The 12,532-nt window shown below is 43.8% G+C and overlaps 1 protein-coding gene across 1 annotated transcript in view; it reads right to left on the bottom strand.

Moving 5' to 3' along the window:
- Window positions 1-12,532, bottom strand: part of scrib (scribble planar cell polarity protein) — a 112,718-nt gene that overhangs the window by 37,278 nt on the left and 62,908 nt on the right. Inside the window, exons 18-25 of the mRNA XM_080794188.1 lie at window positions 9,988-10,077; window positions 9,314-9,391; window positions 8,896-9,228; window positions 6,367-6,447; window positions 2,188-2,430; window positions 1,403-1,513; window positions 970-1,146; window positions 15-131 (exon numbers count right to left, since the gene is read on the bottom strand). Coding sequence (XP_080650314.1) covers window positions 15-131; window positions 970-1,146; window positions 1,403-1,513; window positions 2,188-2,430; window positions 6,367-6,447; window positions 8,896-9,228; window positions 9,314-9,391; window positions 9,988-10,077 — 1,230 coding nt within the window. The remainder of the gene's footprint in view (window positions 1-14; window positions 132-969; window positions 1,147-1,402; window positions 1,514-2,187; window positions 2,431-6,366; window positions 6,448-8,895; window positions 9,229-9,313; window positions 9,392-9,987; window positions 10,078-12,532) is intronic.

The raw sequence follows: 12,532 nt of genomic DNA, 5'->3' as shown, positions 1-12,532 counted from the left end.
AACAGCTCCAGTACCTTGGAGATGAAGATGCCCTCGTCAGTGGTGTCGAAGGGGTTGCCAGCGTGGCCTTTGGCTCCTCCACGGATGCTAATACCTAGCTTCTCACCGGGCTGTTTCTGGATGATGATCTCCTATAAATGACACACACACACACACACACACACACACACAGTTAAGTGGTACATTATGCCTGCTGTCGACAGTCTCCGTTTCAATGTTCTCCTTCCACTTACTTCATTCACGTCACTGCTTATAATGACATAACTGTATACTATGGCTATACTAATTACAGTGGGTCTATATACACTGTATATTATACAGTATATAAAACTCAATAAGCATTGGGTGTGGCACCACTTTCCCTGGCGTCGGTGATTCCAAGCTGGATGAAACCCACAAACGATCAGAGCAGAACTGTGTTACTTTGCAGGATGCTACAGATGTATGGGGTCACAACAGAGCGAGCGACACTAACAACCTAAACAGGCTGGCGAGGAAGGCAGGCTCCGTCGTAGGGACCTCACTGGAGGGGGCGGAGGAGGTGGCTAAGGTGTGTATGTGTACAGCGACGATGCTAGATTAGGCCTGTCACAATTGTTACATAATCGCCTAATCACAATTATTTGAGATAATCACAATGTATTTTTGCTAAATCATCAATAGTTTGAAAATGTCCACACAGTTTCAAACATTTTTCAAAAAATATTTAATTGTCATATCTGCCCTGTGCAATTTGTGATTGCGAAGCCTAAAAAGCAAACAGAAATACAAATTGTAACGTTCCAATGTTCAATGCAAAAAAACACAATTAAATCATTTACCACTGACGAGGGCATAATCGCAATTATTTGTGTGACAATTAATCGTCAACTTAAATTTGTAATCACAAAGCCCTAAGCTAGATGCCATCATGATCAAGATAAAAAAAGGTATCTTGATCTTAAACTAAAACTATCCATGCTGCCTCACCTGCATGCCAGGTGGTGACGGGTCCCGGCGTACCAACATGGTGATCTCCTGCTTGTTGGCCAGCAGCGCCCGCACGGCCTCCTGGTGTGTGGCGTGACGCAGGTCTATGGCGTTCACCTCCAGGATGCGGTCGCCGACGCGCAGGCCGCTCTGAGACGCCAGGCCGTGAGCAATCACCTGCACACCACACAGTGCCACGGGTAAAACAGGCAGGCAGAGATATTGAAGGGCTAGGCGTGAATGGCACATTGACCAGCAAGACAATGAAAACATGTCACTTGATGTAAAAAAGGTTGCTGTCCCATAGACAACATGATAGATGAAGGGCACATATGTCAGCTATTTTTGGTGCACGCCACCATCACGCGAGAAGCAATAAATCAGCCTTTAGATGAGAGCATAAATAAAGATCTGTCAGACAGTACATGCATACCTTTGAGATGAATACCCCAGGCTCATTGATGCCAAACGGGTGACTGGCATGGTCACTGCCACCCACAATGCTCAGACCCAGAGGACCACCTGACTTCACCAGGGTCACTTCCTGTTAGGATAACAAGCACAGTGTGTGTTACGTGTTGTGTACGAAACGATTCCAAAAAACATTTTAGGGCTTTGAGAAAAAAAAGAAAATAAATGATCAAAGTACATTCTTCTATAGACGGTGGTCAAAGCATTGACACAGTTGTAGGTACACACAGGATGTATACAAGACTCTGTAGTATACAGACAGAGTATAAAGTACAATATATATACTGTATATAGATAGAGATATAGAGATAGAGATAGAGATAGAGATAGAGATAGAGATATATATATATATATATATATATATATATATATATATATATATATATATCCCCTTATATTTGTATTATACTGGCTCTTTATACAGCCCCTGATTCAAGCCTCTGATTGGCCAACTTCTTATTTGGATGAATGAGAATCATGTGTAGAGGCAATGAAGGCAAGCTGATGGAAAACCTGCATATTTCTCTTTTAAATGGTGTAAGGAACAGCTGAGTATGTGGGTTATGTTGTGCTATGTGGTCATCCCACAAGTGTGTGTGTGTGTGTGTGTGTGTGTGTGTGTGTGTGTGTGTGTGTGTGTGTGTGTGTGTGTGTGTGTGCGTGCGTGTCAGAAAATAAGGATAAGGTCCCCTTTAAAAGTAGCTACTATTCATCAGCCTTCATGTCTTGCTCCTACAGTGGTCTTACCTCGATGGGGTACTCATCCTCCAGCTGGCTCAGATGGTTGAGGCGCTCGTCTGTGGGGTCCTCCTGGTCCGGAGAGTCGGAGGGCTCTGGGGGTGGGGGGGAGTGGGCCCGGGCCCGGGACAGGCCCGGCGAGCCTGCCGAGGCCTGGTCTCGCTCCACCAGCAGGGCAATGGTGGGGGAGGTGCCGGTAAGCAGCGCTACTGCCTGGTCATGTCTGGCCTCTGTCATGTCTACACCATTGATCTGAATCGAACAGCAAAACCAAACGGTCAGCTCACTGACGCTCTCTTCCAGGGAAGGGGGGGGAGAAGAAACCCTGACCTTGCTGGTCATCCTGGGACAGAACGCCGTACCGTAACTCTTTCAGAGTTATAGAATGAAATAAAAGAACCCTGCACACCGTCTACACTTGCACAATAAGGACAACTTTATTTAGGCTCAGGCAACGTTTCGGTCAATAAGATCTTGTGTAGACGATGTGCAGGTTATTTTATTATATTCTAGACGTCTGATCTCTGCCTACCCTCTCTGAGCTGATCAGGTGTGCACCTTGTTTTTAACTCTTTTAGAGTTTAAAAACTTCATCCCTGATTGCCATTTCAAATGCCTCATATCTACGTACAGTAGCTGTCCGGTCAATTCCCAGCAAGCAGGACCACAGCACTTGGTCATTTTAACACAATCTAGGCAAATATACAGTGTGCGGGTGCATTCTATTCCTTTCATTGATGTCCACTGGCCTACGCACCTGTGCAGACGCCTGACTTCTAGGTGTGCAAAGGTTTTTTCCTACAACACATCTAGACTAGAATGCATCTAAGGCCAGAGGGATCACATTTACAGCCAAACCGGTTCTATTAAATTATGTGCACGTGCACATCCATTCATGCTCGTTCACACAGGCGCACATGTATACACACCATAGGTGTTGCATACAGGCGACTGATTGACCCACATCAGCCACGCAAAGCTTGGTTCGTGTTTTGTGATTGGTTAATGGGAGCATGTTTACATGGACAGAACATGATAAACATCTATGCAACCACTGAAAACCACTATTACGGTATATACATTACATATTAGTGTTTTAGAGATATTTGTCGGGACTCTAGACGGCTTGAAATCTGGACCACCCTGGGCCAAACCAGGACGTGTGGTGGTCACCCTTATCTATGACCATTTGATCCAGGTATTAGTACCGACTACATTTGTTATTTGGAGAAGAAAACGATGAGCCGCCACCATTGCAGAGCAATAGGAAGAGGCACAGAAGAGAGTTAGAGAGGGACGGCGGGCGGGCGGGGAGGTTGGTTTTGGGGAGCTGCCACAGGCATTGCGAGCTGGCAGAGCTTCTCTATGGGAGCGGAGGGGGGAGGGTCAAGCTTCAGTCAGTTTGTTCAAGCACACTATTAAACCCCCAGGCAAGTTAATAAGTGTAAAAAAAAATCTCTATGATTGCAGTAATCATTGCTATATAGAGTGCTTGTTCAGTTAACAGGGGTATCCCCATCTCTCTAGCTGTATAACAAACAGAACATACATTTTCATGTACCAGCTTAAAATGTATAGTGCTCCACCCCTATATATTTATTTGTTTTGTTTCATCACTTCAAATTGAACTTAACGTGCATCCTGTATGAGTCCTGTAGTATCCCGAAGGAATAAATACCAGCACTCACGTTATCCGTTAGGATTCTTGTTTTATTTCAGTTTTCCCCAGCAGGTGTAACAACAGACAGACGGACGTTTCGGCCGGGTGACCTTCTTCAACTTTAATCTTAAGTTGAAGAAGGTCACCCGGCCGAAACGTCCGTCTGTTGTTACACCTGCTGGGGAAAACTGAAATAAAACAAGAATCCTAACGGATAACGTGAGTGCTGGTATTTATTCCTTCAGTGTATACCTTCCAGAACCGTGCACCCGTTACATCACTACATGGAACTATTCATGGAACTATTGCTCTCGCTTTCTTCTTAAAGTTTCCTCTAGTATCCCGACCTGAATATTTATTTTCTATTTACTTAATAAGTACATTATTAGTATATACTGTATAATAAGTAAGTAGGCGTATTGTCGGTATTGGCCAAGAACGAGAGGTCTATCACCCTTTCCAATGTGCTATCCCCTGGGAGATGCATTGCTACTCATATACACCGATTTGGTGGTGCCTGGGATCAAACCCAGAACCTTGTGGTCCAAAGGCAAGTGTGATACAGACTGAGCTACCCAGACAGAGCTGGAGAGACATGAAGACCCCTGTAACAAATCACTCTATAGCAATGACATTGGAATATATAGAGCTATTTAACAATTATTAAATTATTCAATCTCACATACACCCCCCTTAAAGGGAAAGAAAATGCACCGTCCTACCCCTATCTCTGAACGAACGATGATGTAATATTAAGTCGATGCAGCTTCTTGCCTTTGCTCACATAAAAACACAAGCGGCGGCATGAATCGCTGCCCAAAGAGGCTGGATTTTAAGTTAGTGAGGAGAGTTCTTAATAATCTGCCTTAATGCTACCATATAAGGAGTGATACCTAGACATCACTTCTGGAACAATAGCACTATGCATGTTTTGTTAAATAAACATAAACACCTTTACAGTTTGCACAGTGCTAAACTGAGCGAGGTGGCCATGTTGGGGACAGAAAGGCACTAATAATGATGATAAATCAATGTGCGGCTCTCTGGTCAGACAAACAGACGCCAGCGCTGACCCGACAGTACCAGCGCTTACCAATATGGCTGCTTAATGCTACTGCAGCTGCTGCTATGGTAATGCATGCCGTGCCTTCACCATGTCAGCGGACCCACAGGCTCCACACCCCAACACCACCACCACCACCACCCAGCAGGTAGGCAGGGAGACTAGGCAACTGTGCATTAGTAGAAAAGCATGCAGAGGAAGACAGACAGCGTGTAGAGATCCAGAGGTACTGGGAGAGATGGAACTGGACTCGGGAGAGAGAGAGAGTAGGAGTGAGAGAGAGAGAGAGAGAGAGAGAGAGAGAGAGAGAGAGACAATAACAGAGAAGGAGCACGAGAAACTGTGTAGAAATAGAAATAGAGAAGGAAGGGAGGTTGATAAAAAAAGAAACGAAAATAGAAAGCAAATTCATTCATTGCCATTCTGTCAAGGCCGGAAAGAAGGGCTTGCCAGAGAAAGACATGGTTATCAATCCAAATAACAGAATGTGATGCTAGGAATGGGCGTTGAGAGACAGAAAAACAAAACAAAATGTGAAATGTGTGTCACTGAACAGTTATGCTGGGACAATAAGCCATTTTGAAGTATCAATAAATGGAATATATATAAAATAATTTTGGTTTTATATTAATTAAAAATGGCAAAATTCAACAATATATATTGTTACCTGAAACAGCGGTTTTGCTTTACATATACTGTAGGCTAGTACATTGCAAATGACTGCTTGAACTGTCGCACATTTCCTAGCATCGGCAGCAGTGTTGGTCAATCAAAGTATCACATTATCAGTGTTTGGGCAGAATGTAAGCTTTCTTTTTTCATGCAAATCATAGTTTTGTTTATCAATCTCAGTTATGAAAAAAATGGATAAGCTGGTCTCAGGCTTACTGAACAGACATGCAACTCCATTTCTGAAAGCATTGACGAATGGATGAGGGAGGATGCAAAAGCCAAGCTTTGAGGATAAGGAGCACAGAGGAAAGAGGAGGAGAGGCAGGCAAACATATCGTCTCTGACGGGTGGATCTGCTACTTTTGATGCTTTCATGTGACGCTGTAGTTATGTAAGTAGGGCTGTTCATTTACAAAAAATGAATAAAAAGTTAGAATATGGAGATAGAAACTTGAGTTTCTACCACAGGCATGAGGCTAGATTAATATTGGGACTAGAGGTGAGGTAAAGGTGATTTCTATTCATGGATGAGTCATGTGTTCTTGTTTGATGAGGCAATTTTCTGCATCCAGTCTATATGGAGTTAGTTTTGGCCTGGCATCTCACTTGACAGAACTAAACCTACGTTGCGGGACCAGAGGAGAGTTGTGTGAGTTTGGTATTTGAGTGAAGCATGAAATGAAGTGAAGCACTAGGATGGTACCCGTCAAGACTCAAGAGTGACTTGACGGTGAATATGGTCCACGGTGAGAGGGTTAGGTGATGTATCATAGGAGGGATAGTTTAAACTCACGGTGATCACCCTGTCTCCTACAATCAGAGTACTGTCTCGACTGGCTGCCCCGCCCTCTGCGATGCGCGATATGTAGATTCCCTGAAAAACAGGAGACAACAAGTTCACAGTCCGTATGTTAATTTACATGAGTACAATGTTGGAGCAGTGGTTATATTAAAACCAAGAAAGAAAGACATGCCATCTGTTTTATCTTGCCCCATCTGCGTGAAGGCGGTGCACTCTCGTGGGATCAAGCACCAGTAAGCGTCACCCAGTTAGGAGACCATTTGTAGGATTTGTGTAGCATTTCGCCTGCAGTGGATATATCTTATGCTAAAACTCATTACTTTTGAACCCACTATTATACCCAGGGCTGACAGGGCCTTTTTTCATACGCTTAATACCACAGCCTTTTAAGAGTAGCAGCTGATATTAAGATGTCATCGGTGTACTGTAGCTTGCAATTTGAGATTCACCAAATTGATAGTAGGAATAGTTGCTGTTACAGTTGCTCTTTCCTGGACACCTCTCTGCCTCTCTACTAAACCAGCCATAGCAGGTGGGTGGGGGTTGGGGTTCCTGGTGCAACAGGCAGCACCCAGCTGAATCACAGTGCTAACTCATAGCCCGTCTACAACTAGGGGTTAGCAGATGGTCAGTGAGGGGACATCCTCCCACGACAGCACAACCCAAATAAAGACCTCCTTTATTCACACTCATTAGTGCTGGCGGGGGTCCACAGGTCATTTTGGAGGAGGTGTTTGGACAGGAACAAAAGACACAAATGTGTTGCGATGCCAATTTGTGAAGCAAATTTAAAACATATGAAATTAAATAAAATAAATGAAAGAAATATCAAAGAAATTATGAAGGATAATCAGGAGGCCCTGGCACAAGGTCCTCATTAAACAACCCATGAACCCGTGTCCCTCGTTTCCCCAAAAAGAGGGTTGCACAATTTGTTTACGCGACATGAATGAAAACACCCTGAATGCCTGGGGCCTACTGTAGCTCACCCAAAACAATATAACACAAATAAGTAAACATGCAGGGACCAAGTCTACAGCCCAAAACTCCACAGAGCAAATAAGAAATAAAGCAATAACTTGTGAGGCACTTCATCGACTCAAACTTTTAAAAAAGACAGGTGAAGACTTTTACAGACCTGTCTAAATCATAAGTTTATGCGTCCTTTTCCTCTTTGCAGGGCTCCCCGTGTTGCGTGTGTGCTGAAACAAGCCTGTTGCACACAGGCCAGTGCTCAGGCACAAATATACACAATCCCTGCCCCCCACCTCTTCCCATTCCAGTTACAGTGGGCCTATCGAGTGTCAGGGCTTGCTATTCATATCTCCGTTGCCTGGGGGATGGCTTAAACCGCTGGGTGGCTAGAATAGATGGTGTGGAAATGGCCTGACATGGCTAATGCCCTGGCCACATTAGGGATGGGACGATAATCATTATTATCGTTTATCGCGATAAAATAAAAACAACGCTCACATTAATCGTATCGCAGTGATTTTCATTTATTGTGAAATCGTCCTCCGACATAAATTAGGATCAGTTCACTTTTGCTCGGCTGTATGTATCCTATACTTTACTGATCTCTCTTTAGAAGAGGAATATTGGAACCGAGATGAATGATGAAGTCAGAAATTAGAAAAGAAGATCGGCGTTCTGATCAATCTGTGCAGAAGCAGCGTAGATTCAGAGAAAATAGGGGGGGGGGGGGTTGTCGGGTCATAAACAAGGAAGTGAATGTGCATGTGAAACAGGTCGGGATGGGCTAAGCAACGGCCATTTCAATTAAAAAAAATTAAATCCCGTTTTGTATCGATAAATAAAAATACCTAAAAACGTCCCCACACATCCTTAGCACCCCACGGTTTTATTTGATGAGGTGTGTGGACATCCTAGGAATCACACGTGTTAAAGCATTTTGATTATCGTGCTGTCATTGTGGCATGACATTCTCATATCGTGCACTGTACAGTCTTGGGACAGAATATGACACCATGTGTACAAGGTCTTCCACCAAGCAGTCGCCAATGAAATATGTAACAGCTTGTTGAGAGAAAGCCCACGTGTAACTCCTACAAGTAAGTCTTGCCGAGCCAACCATGTGGCCCATAGGGCAGGAGCCTATCTCCTGTTTCTATAGCATGAGGCAGCTTGATGTACAAGTAGTGTACTGCACGGCTAGAAACATACTACTTTATCATTTTAATTAATCACACCACAATATACTAGAAATTCATGATAATTATTGACAAAAGACTTTAAACTAGCTAGCTTTAAGTCTTATTATTATCTTATTATTCAAGTATTTATGAAAATGCTTCCTAGGGTAATAAAATCGAGTGTAAAGGCCGGCCAAAACCTTGTTCACTTGAATTGAGTGTAAAATGCTTCTGCTACTAGCAGGAGGGAAATTGGCGACATCTGCTGGGCCACTAACGGGAAGCTGCAGGGAACTTCCGCTTGAGCCTCAGATTTGAAGACCTCTGCCTTGCCTTGCCAACCTGGTTAATGTGCCCCATGTCTCACCGTGTCGCCCGTGCGGTAGGCCGTGGAACCCTTGCCTCCGGCTATGCTGAAGCCCAGGCCCTTGTCGTTGCGGATCAGGCAGGTGGTAAAGCGCTGGCGAGGGACGCTGGCAGCACCGCCGGGGCTGTTGGCCTCCAGGCAGAACGGAAGGCCGCTGCTGCGTCTCTCCCGGGGGAAGTAGTCGTCCTCGGGCCGCAGCGGCGTGGTGGTGATGGCGTTCTCCGGCTCCACCATGCGCTCGCGCAGCACCGACATGGAGACCGTGACGCCGGAGCTGCGGAGGGCCTCGACTGCTGTGTGGTGCTCGGCACCGTTGAGGTCCACGCCGTTCACCTTGGAAATAGAGAGAGAGGTAAATACGATAAGGTTCAAGGCCGTTTGCCCCCGTCCTGAGATTGAGATCGACGGTGGACTTTACCTCTAAGAGTTTATCTCCAACTTTGACTCCTGCTCTGGCAGCTGGGCCCTCCTCAGATACTCTGGAGATGAAGATTCCCTGGAGAGATGAAATATGTATTGTTTAAAAAAAAAAAAAACATCCACAGTACTTTCAAAACAAAAATCCAATTTACTAGGGGTGGAAAATAAAATCGATTCATAGATTAATCGCAAGGCAGACATGGACGTTTATGAATGAATCGATTCACAAAATGTCAAATCGATAATTTTCTTTAACGAAAGCTGCTTAATGTTTTTGTTTGTAGTGTAATAAAAGATAAGTTATCTAGAGTATCTGTTTTTATTATGGATCATTAGAAAGAACTGTTTATTAATCACACAGTGAGGGGGAAATAAATCAGGTATTGGAATCAAGATGCATCCTTCCTGATGCATCAATAGTCGATTTAAGATCGGAATGGGAATGGAATTTAATTACCTAGAGATTTCAGCCCCTACTATATACTAGACCAGGCACTGGTCTACTCAGGAACGATGCAAGTCGGTTAACCCGATAAATAATGCATAATACGGGTCTGTGCTCCATGGCAGAGTCCATTCCTAGAGTCACTAGGAAATTAGGAATTCATTTTTCTTAAAGGCCTCAATTTTTTTAAATACTTTTGGCAGGATTTGCAGACACCCTGGTCATACCTCATCGTCTCCTTTGTATGGAGTGGATCCTTTCCCCCCCGCAATGCTGATGCCCAGCCCACCTGTCTGCCTCAGGATGTGCAGGTTGTGCTGCGAGGTGAGGACAAGAGAGGCCGTCAGTGAAACTAGTGGTGAAACCTGACCCGAAAACACATCCGCTCAACTCAGCAACGGTCAAGAAGGGAGCGAAACCCACAAAGTTGCATCACAATTTGGGGGAGTTAAGGCGGTTGACTGAAAAACGCCGCTAAAAAGCGTCCAGTGGACCTTAAATGTCCATCTTACTGCCGGTCTTTATAAAAGCCAGTTACTTACTGGCCATGCAAGAATGCAAAGCATTATTCGTTTTAACATCTTCAATGACTTCAGTGATGCTTAAATTGTGGGAGAACTCTCCTTCTGCCCATGAGGTGGCGCCAATGTTGGGGAAAACAACTTGAGACTGTGGACATAGACAAGATAACAGGTTCGAAGTCTACAAGTCTCTCAAGACTAATCTCAATTTAAGTGGATGTTCTTGGATTTCATGTCTTTGCTACATTTTTGGACAACTGAGAAAAATGAAAGCTGCTGCCAAGTAAACATTTTTATATTACTATGTCTGTGTATGAAACCACTTAATTGACATTAGTCCGTGAGCATACAATGACACACACACACACACTCACTGTCTAAAGACCTTTAGCTAAACATAGAGGCTAAACTCAAACAGAACACATACTGTACATTGTGTAGTGTATGTATCGAGGGGGAAAGGACTTTTAACATAATACTAATAACACAGATTGAATAACAAGCCGTGAGGGTCCTCAGACTGAATATATGTGTATGCTGGGATGCGCGCAAGCCATGCATAATGGAAGAGTGGGAGAAAGAGTGGAGGAGATGAGGATGGAAGGAAGGGGAGTGTATGTATGTGGGAGACATGGGGAGGGGGGGGGGGGGTGCCGAGTCCTGGGCGTGGGCGAGAAGGCTGTGGGCTGCTTAAAGTAGCGTAGAGACATTGCCATCTTTTCCAATCAACAACAATTGCCACGGCAGCCATTTTGCTCGTACGTCATAACAGGAGAGGGTGTGGTGTGGGAATGACATGCGAGCAAAGTGGCTTATCGTGTGAATATGGTCAAAGAGATCCTGTGCATTCGGTGGCAAATTCTCAAGACGTTTATTGCGCAAAAGGCACAGCAGGCTTTTAATGCAGAGATCATGATGCCAAGCTTGCAGGAACACAATCATTGAAACTAGGATTTCTTATTTAGAATGTATTTACCAAACTATATTTTCTCTCAGATTCAGTAAACTGAACCAGTACACAGAAGGTTAATGCCTGAGTCAGTTATTGTAATGATATTGATGATATTGAGAATGATACTGTACAGTATGTATTTTATTATTTGACACCAGAAGTAACCACCCAGCACTTTATATGGTTAAATATGGCTTATTTGTTTTTCAACTCAAACAGACACTTTGACAAGGCTACAAGCTATTTTAAAGGGGTCCCTAAAATATTACTAAAGCCAAGCATACCAAACGAGCATATACCGAACTGCTGAACGCACACATGTTTCAATGGTGAAATGATTCAACAAATTTGGCTGAAAGTGAGGGCTTTTTAGATCGACAGCTTTCATCACACAAATGTCTACATGAGTTCACAATTTATATTGACGGGCACAATTGTTTCAGTCAACTTGTGTGGCTGGTCTTGGTTATGGTGTTGGTTTCCCTAGTACTACATTTCAACATTAAGGCACATAATGAAGTACACTTGCCTATCCGTATGATTGATATACCGGTAATAATGTTATAATACAATATGTACGACTACTACACTTTCTGTGAATAATGAAATAGTCAAATAGATGAACTATGTTAAAACCGGGAAAGCATATTTGTCATTTTAGATTTTTGCCCACCGCCATTCAATACAGTATCATGAGTTTACAGATGACACCAAGAACCTGTCAAACGTTTTAACCATTTTAAGTGGCAGCTTTCTTCATGGTGATGCTAATGTACAAAATGTTTTTTTGGCTATTCAAAAATAACAGATATACAAGCTCGCAGCACTGCGAGAACTACTGATTTAGTATAGGCCTGAGGTCTTAATGAGTTAAAGATAAAGAGGCTGTGACGACAGACAAACACACAAACAGACACACAGACACACGACGACAACAACAAAAATAGCCCATTATCTACCACATACATTTCTGAACGACTTTAATACATATTATGCTCTTCTTTTGGTTGGCAGCTCTGTTCACAAAGTAAACCTCTATGTCTGTCATGCCCAGTATTAAAAACTCAGAAAAAGGCACTTTTTCCATCACCCCGCCCACAACCAGCCAAATTGTCCGGCAGGGCCACACAGCCTGGATGAGGGGATGAACAGGGGGCAAAGAAGGATAAGCGAAAGGAAGGGAAGGTGAGTGCGTAGCGTCGTTGAACCTGGGGTAGGGCTGATGCCTTTTACCGTGTTTCCCAGAAGTCAAGAGGGCAAGAGGAGAATTATCATCTGCCGGCTCTCAACCAACGTTTT

The sequence above is a fragment of the Protomyctophum bolini genome, assembly GCF_963924005.1.
Source record: "Protomyctophum bolini genome assembly, chromosome: 21".
Lineage (NCBI taxonomy): Eukaryota > Metazoa > Chordata > Actinopteri > Myctophiformes > Myctophidae > Protomyctophum > Protomyctophum bolini.
This window is presented reverse-complemented; position numbering and strand designations above follow the sequence as displayed.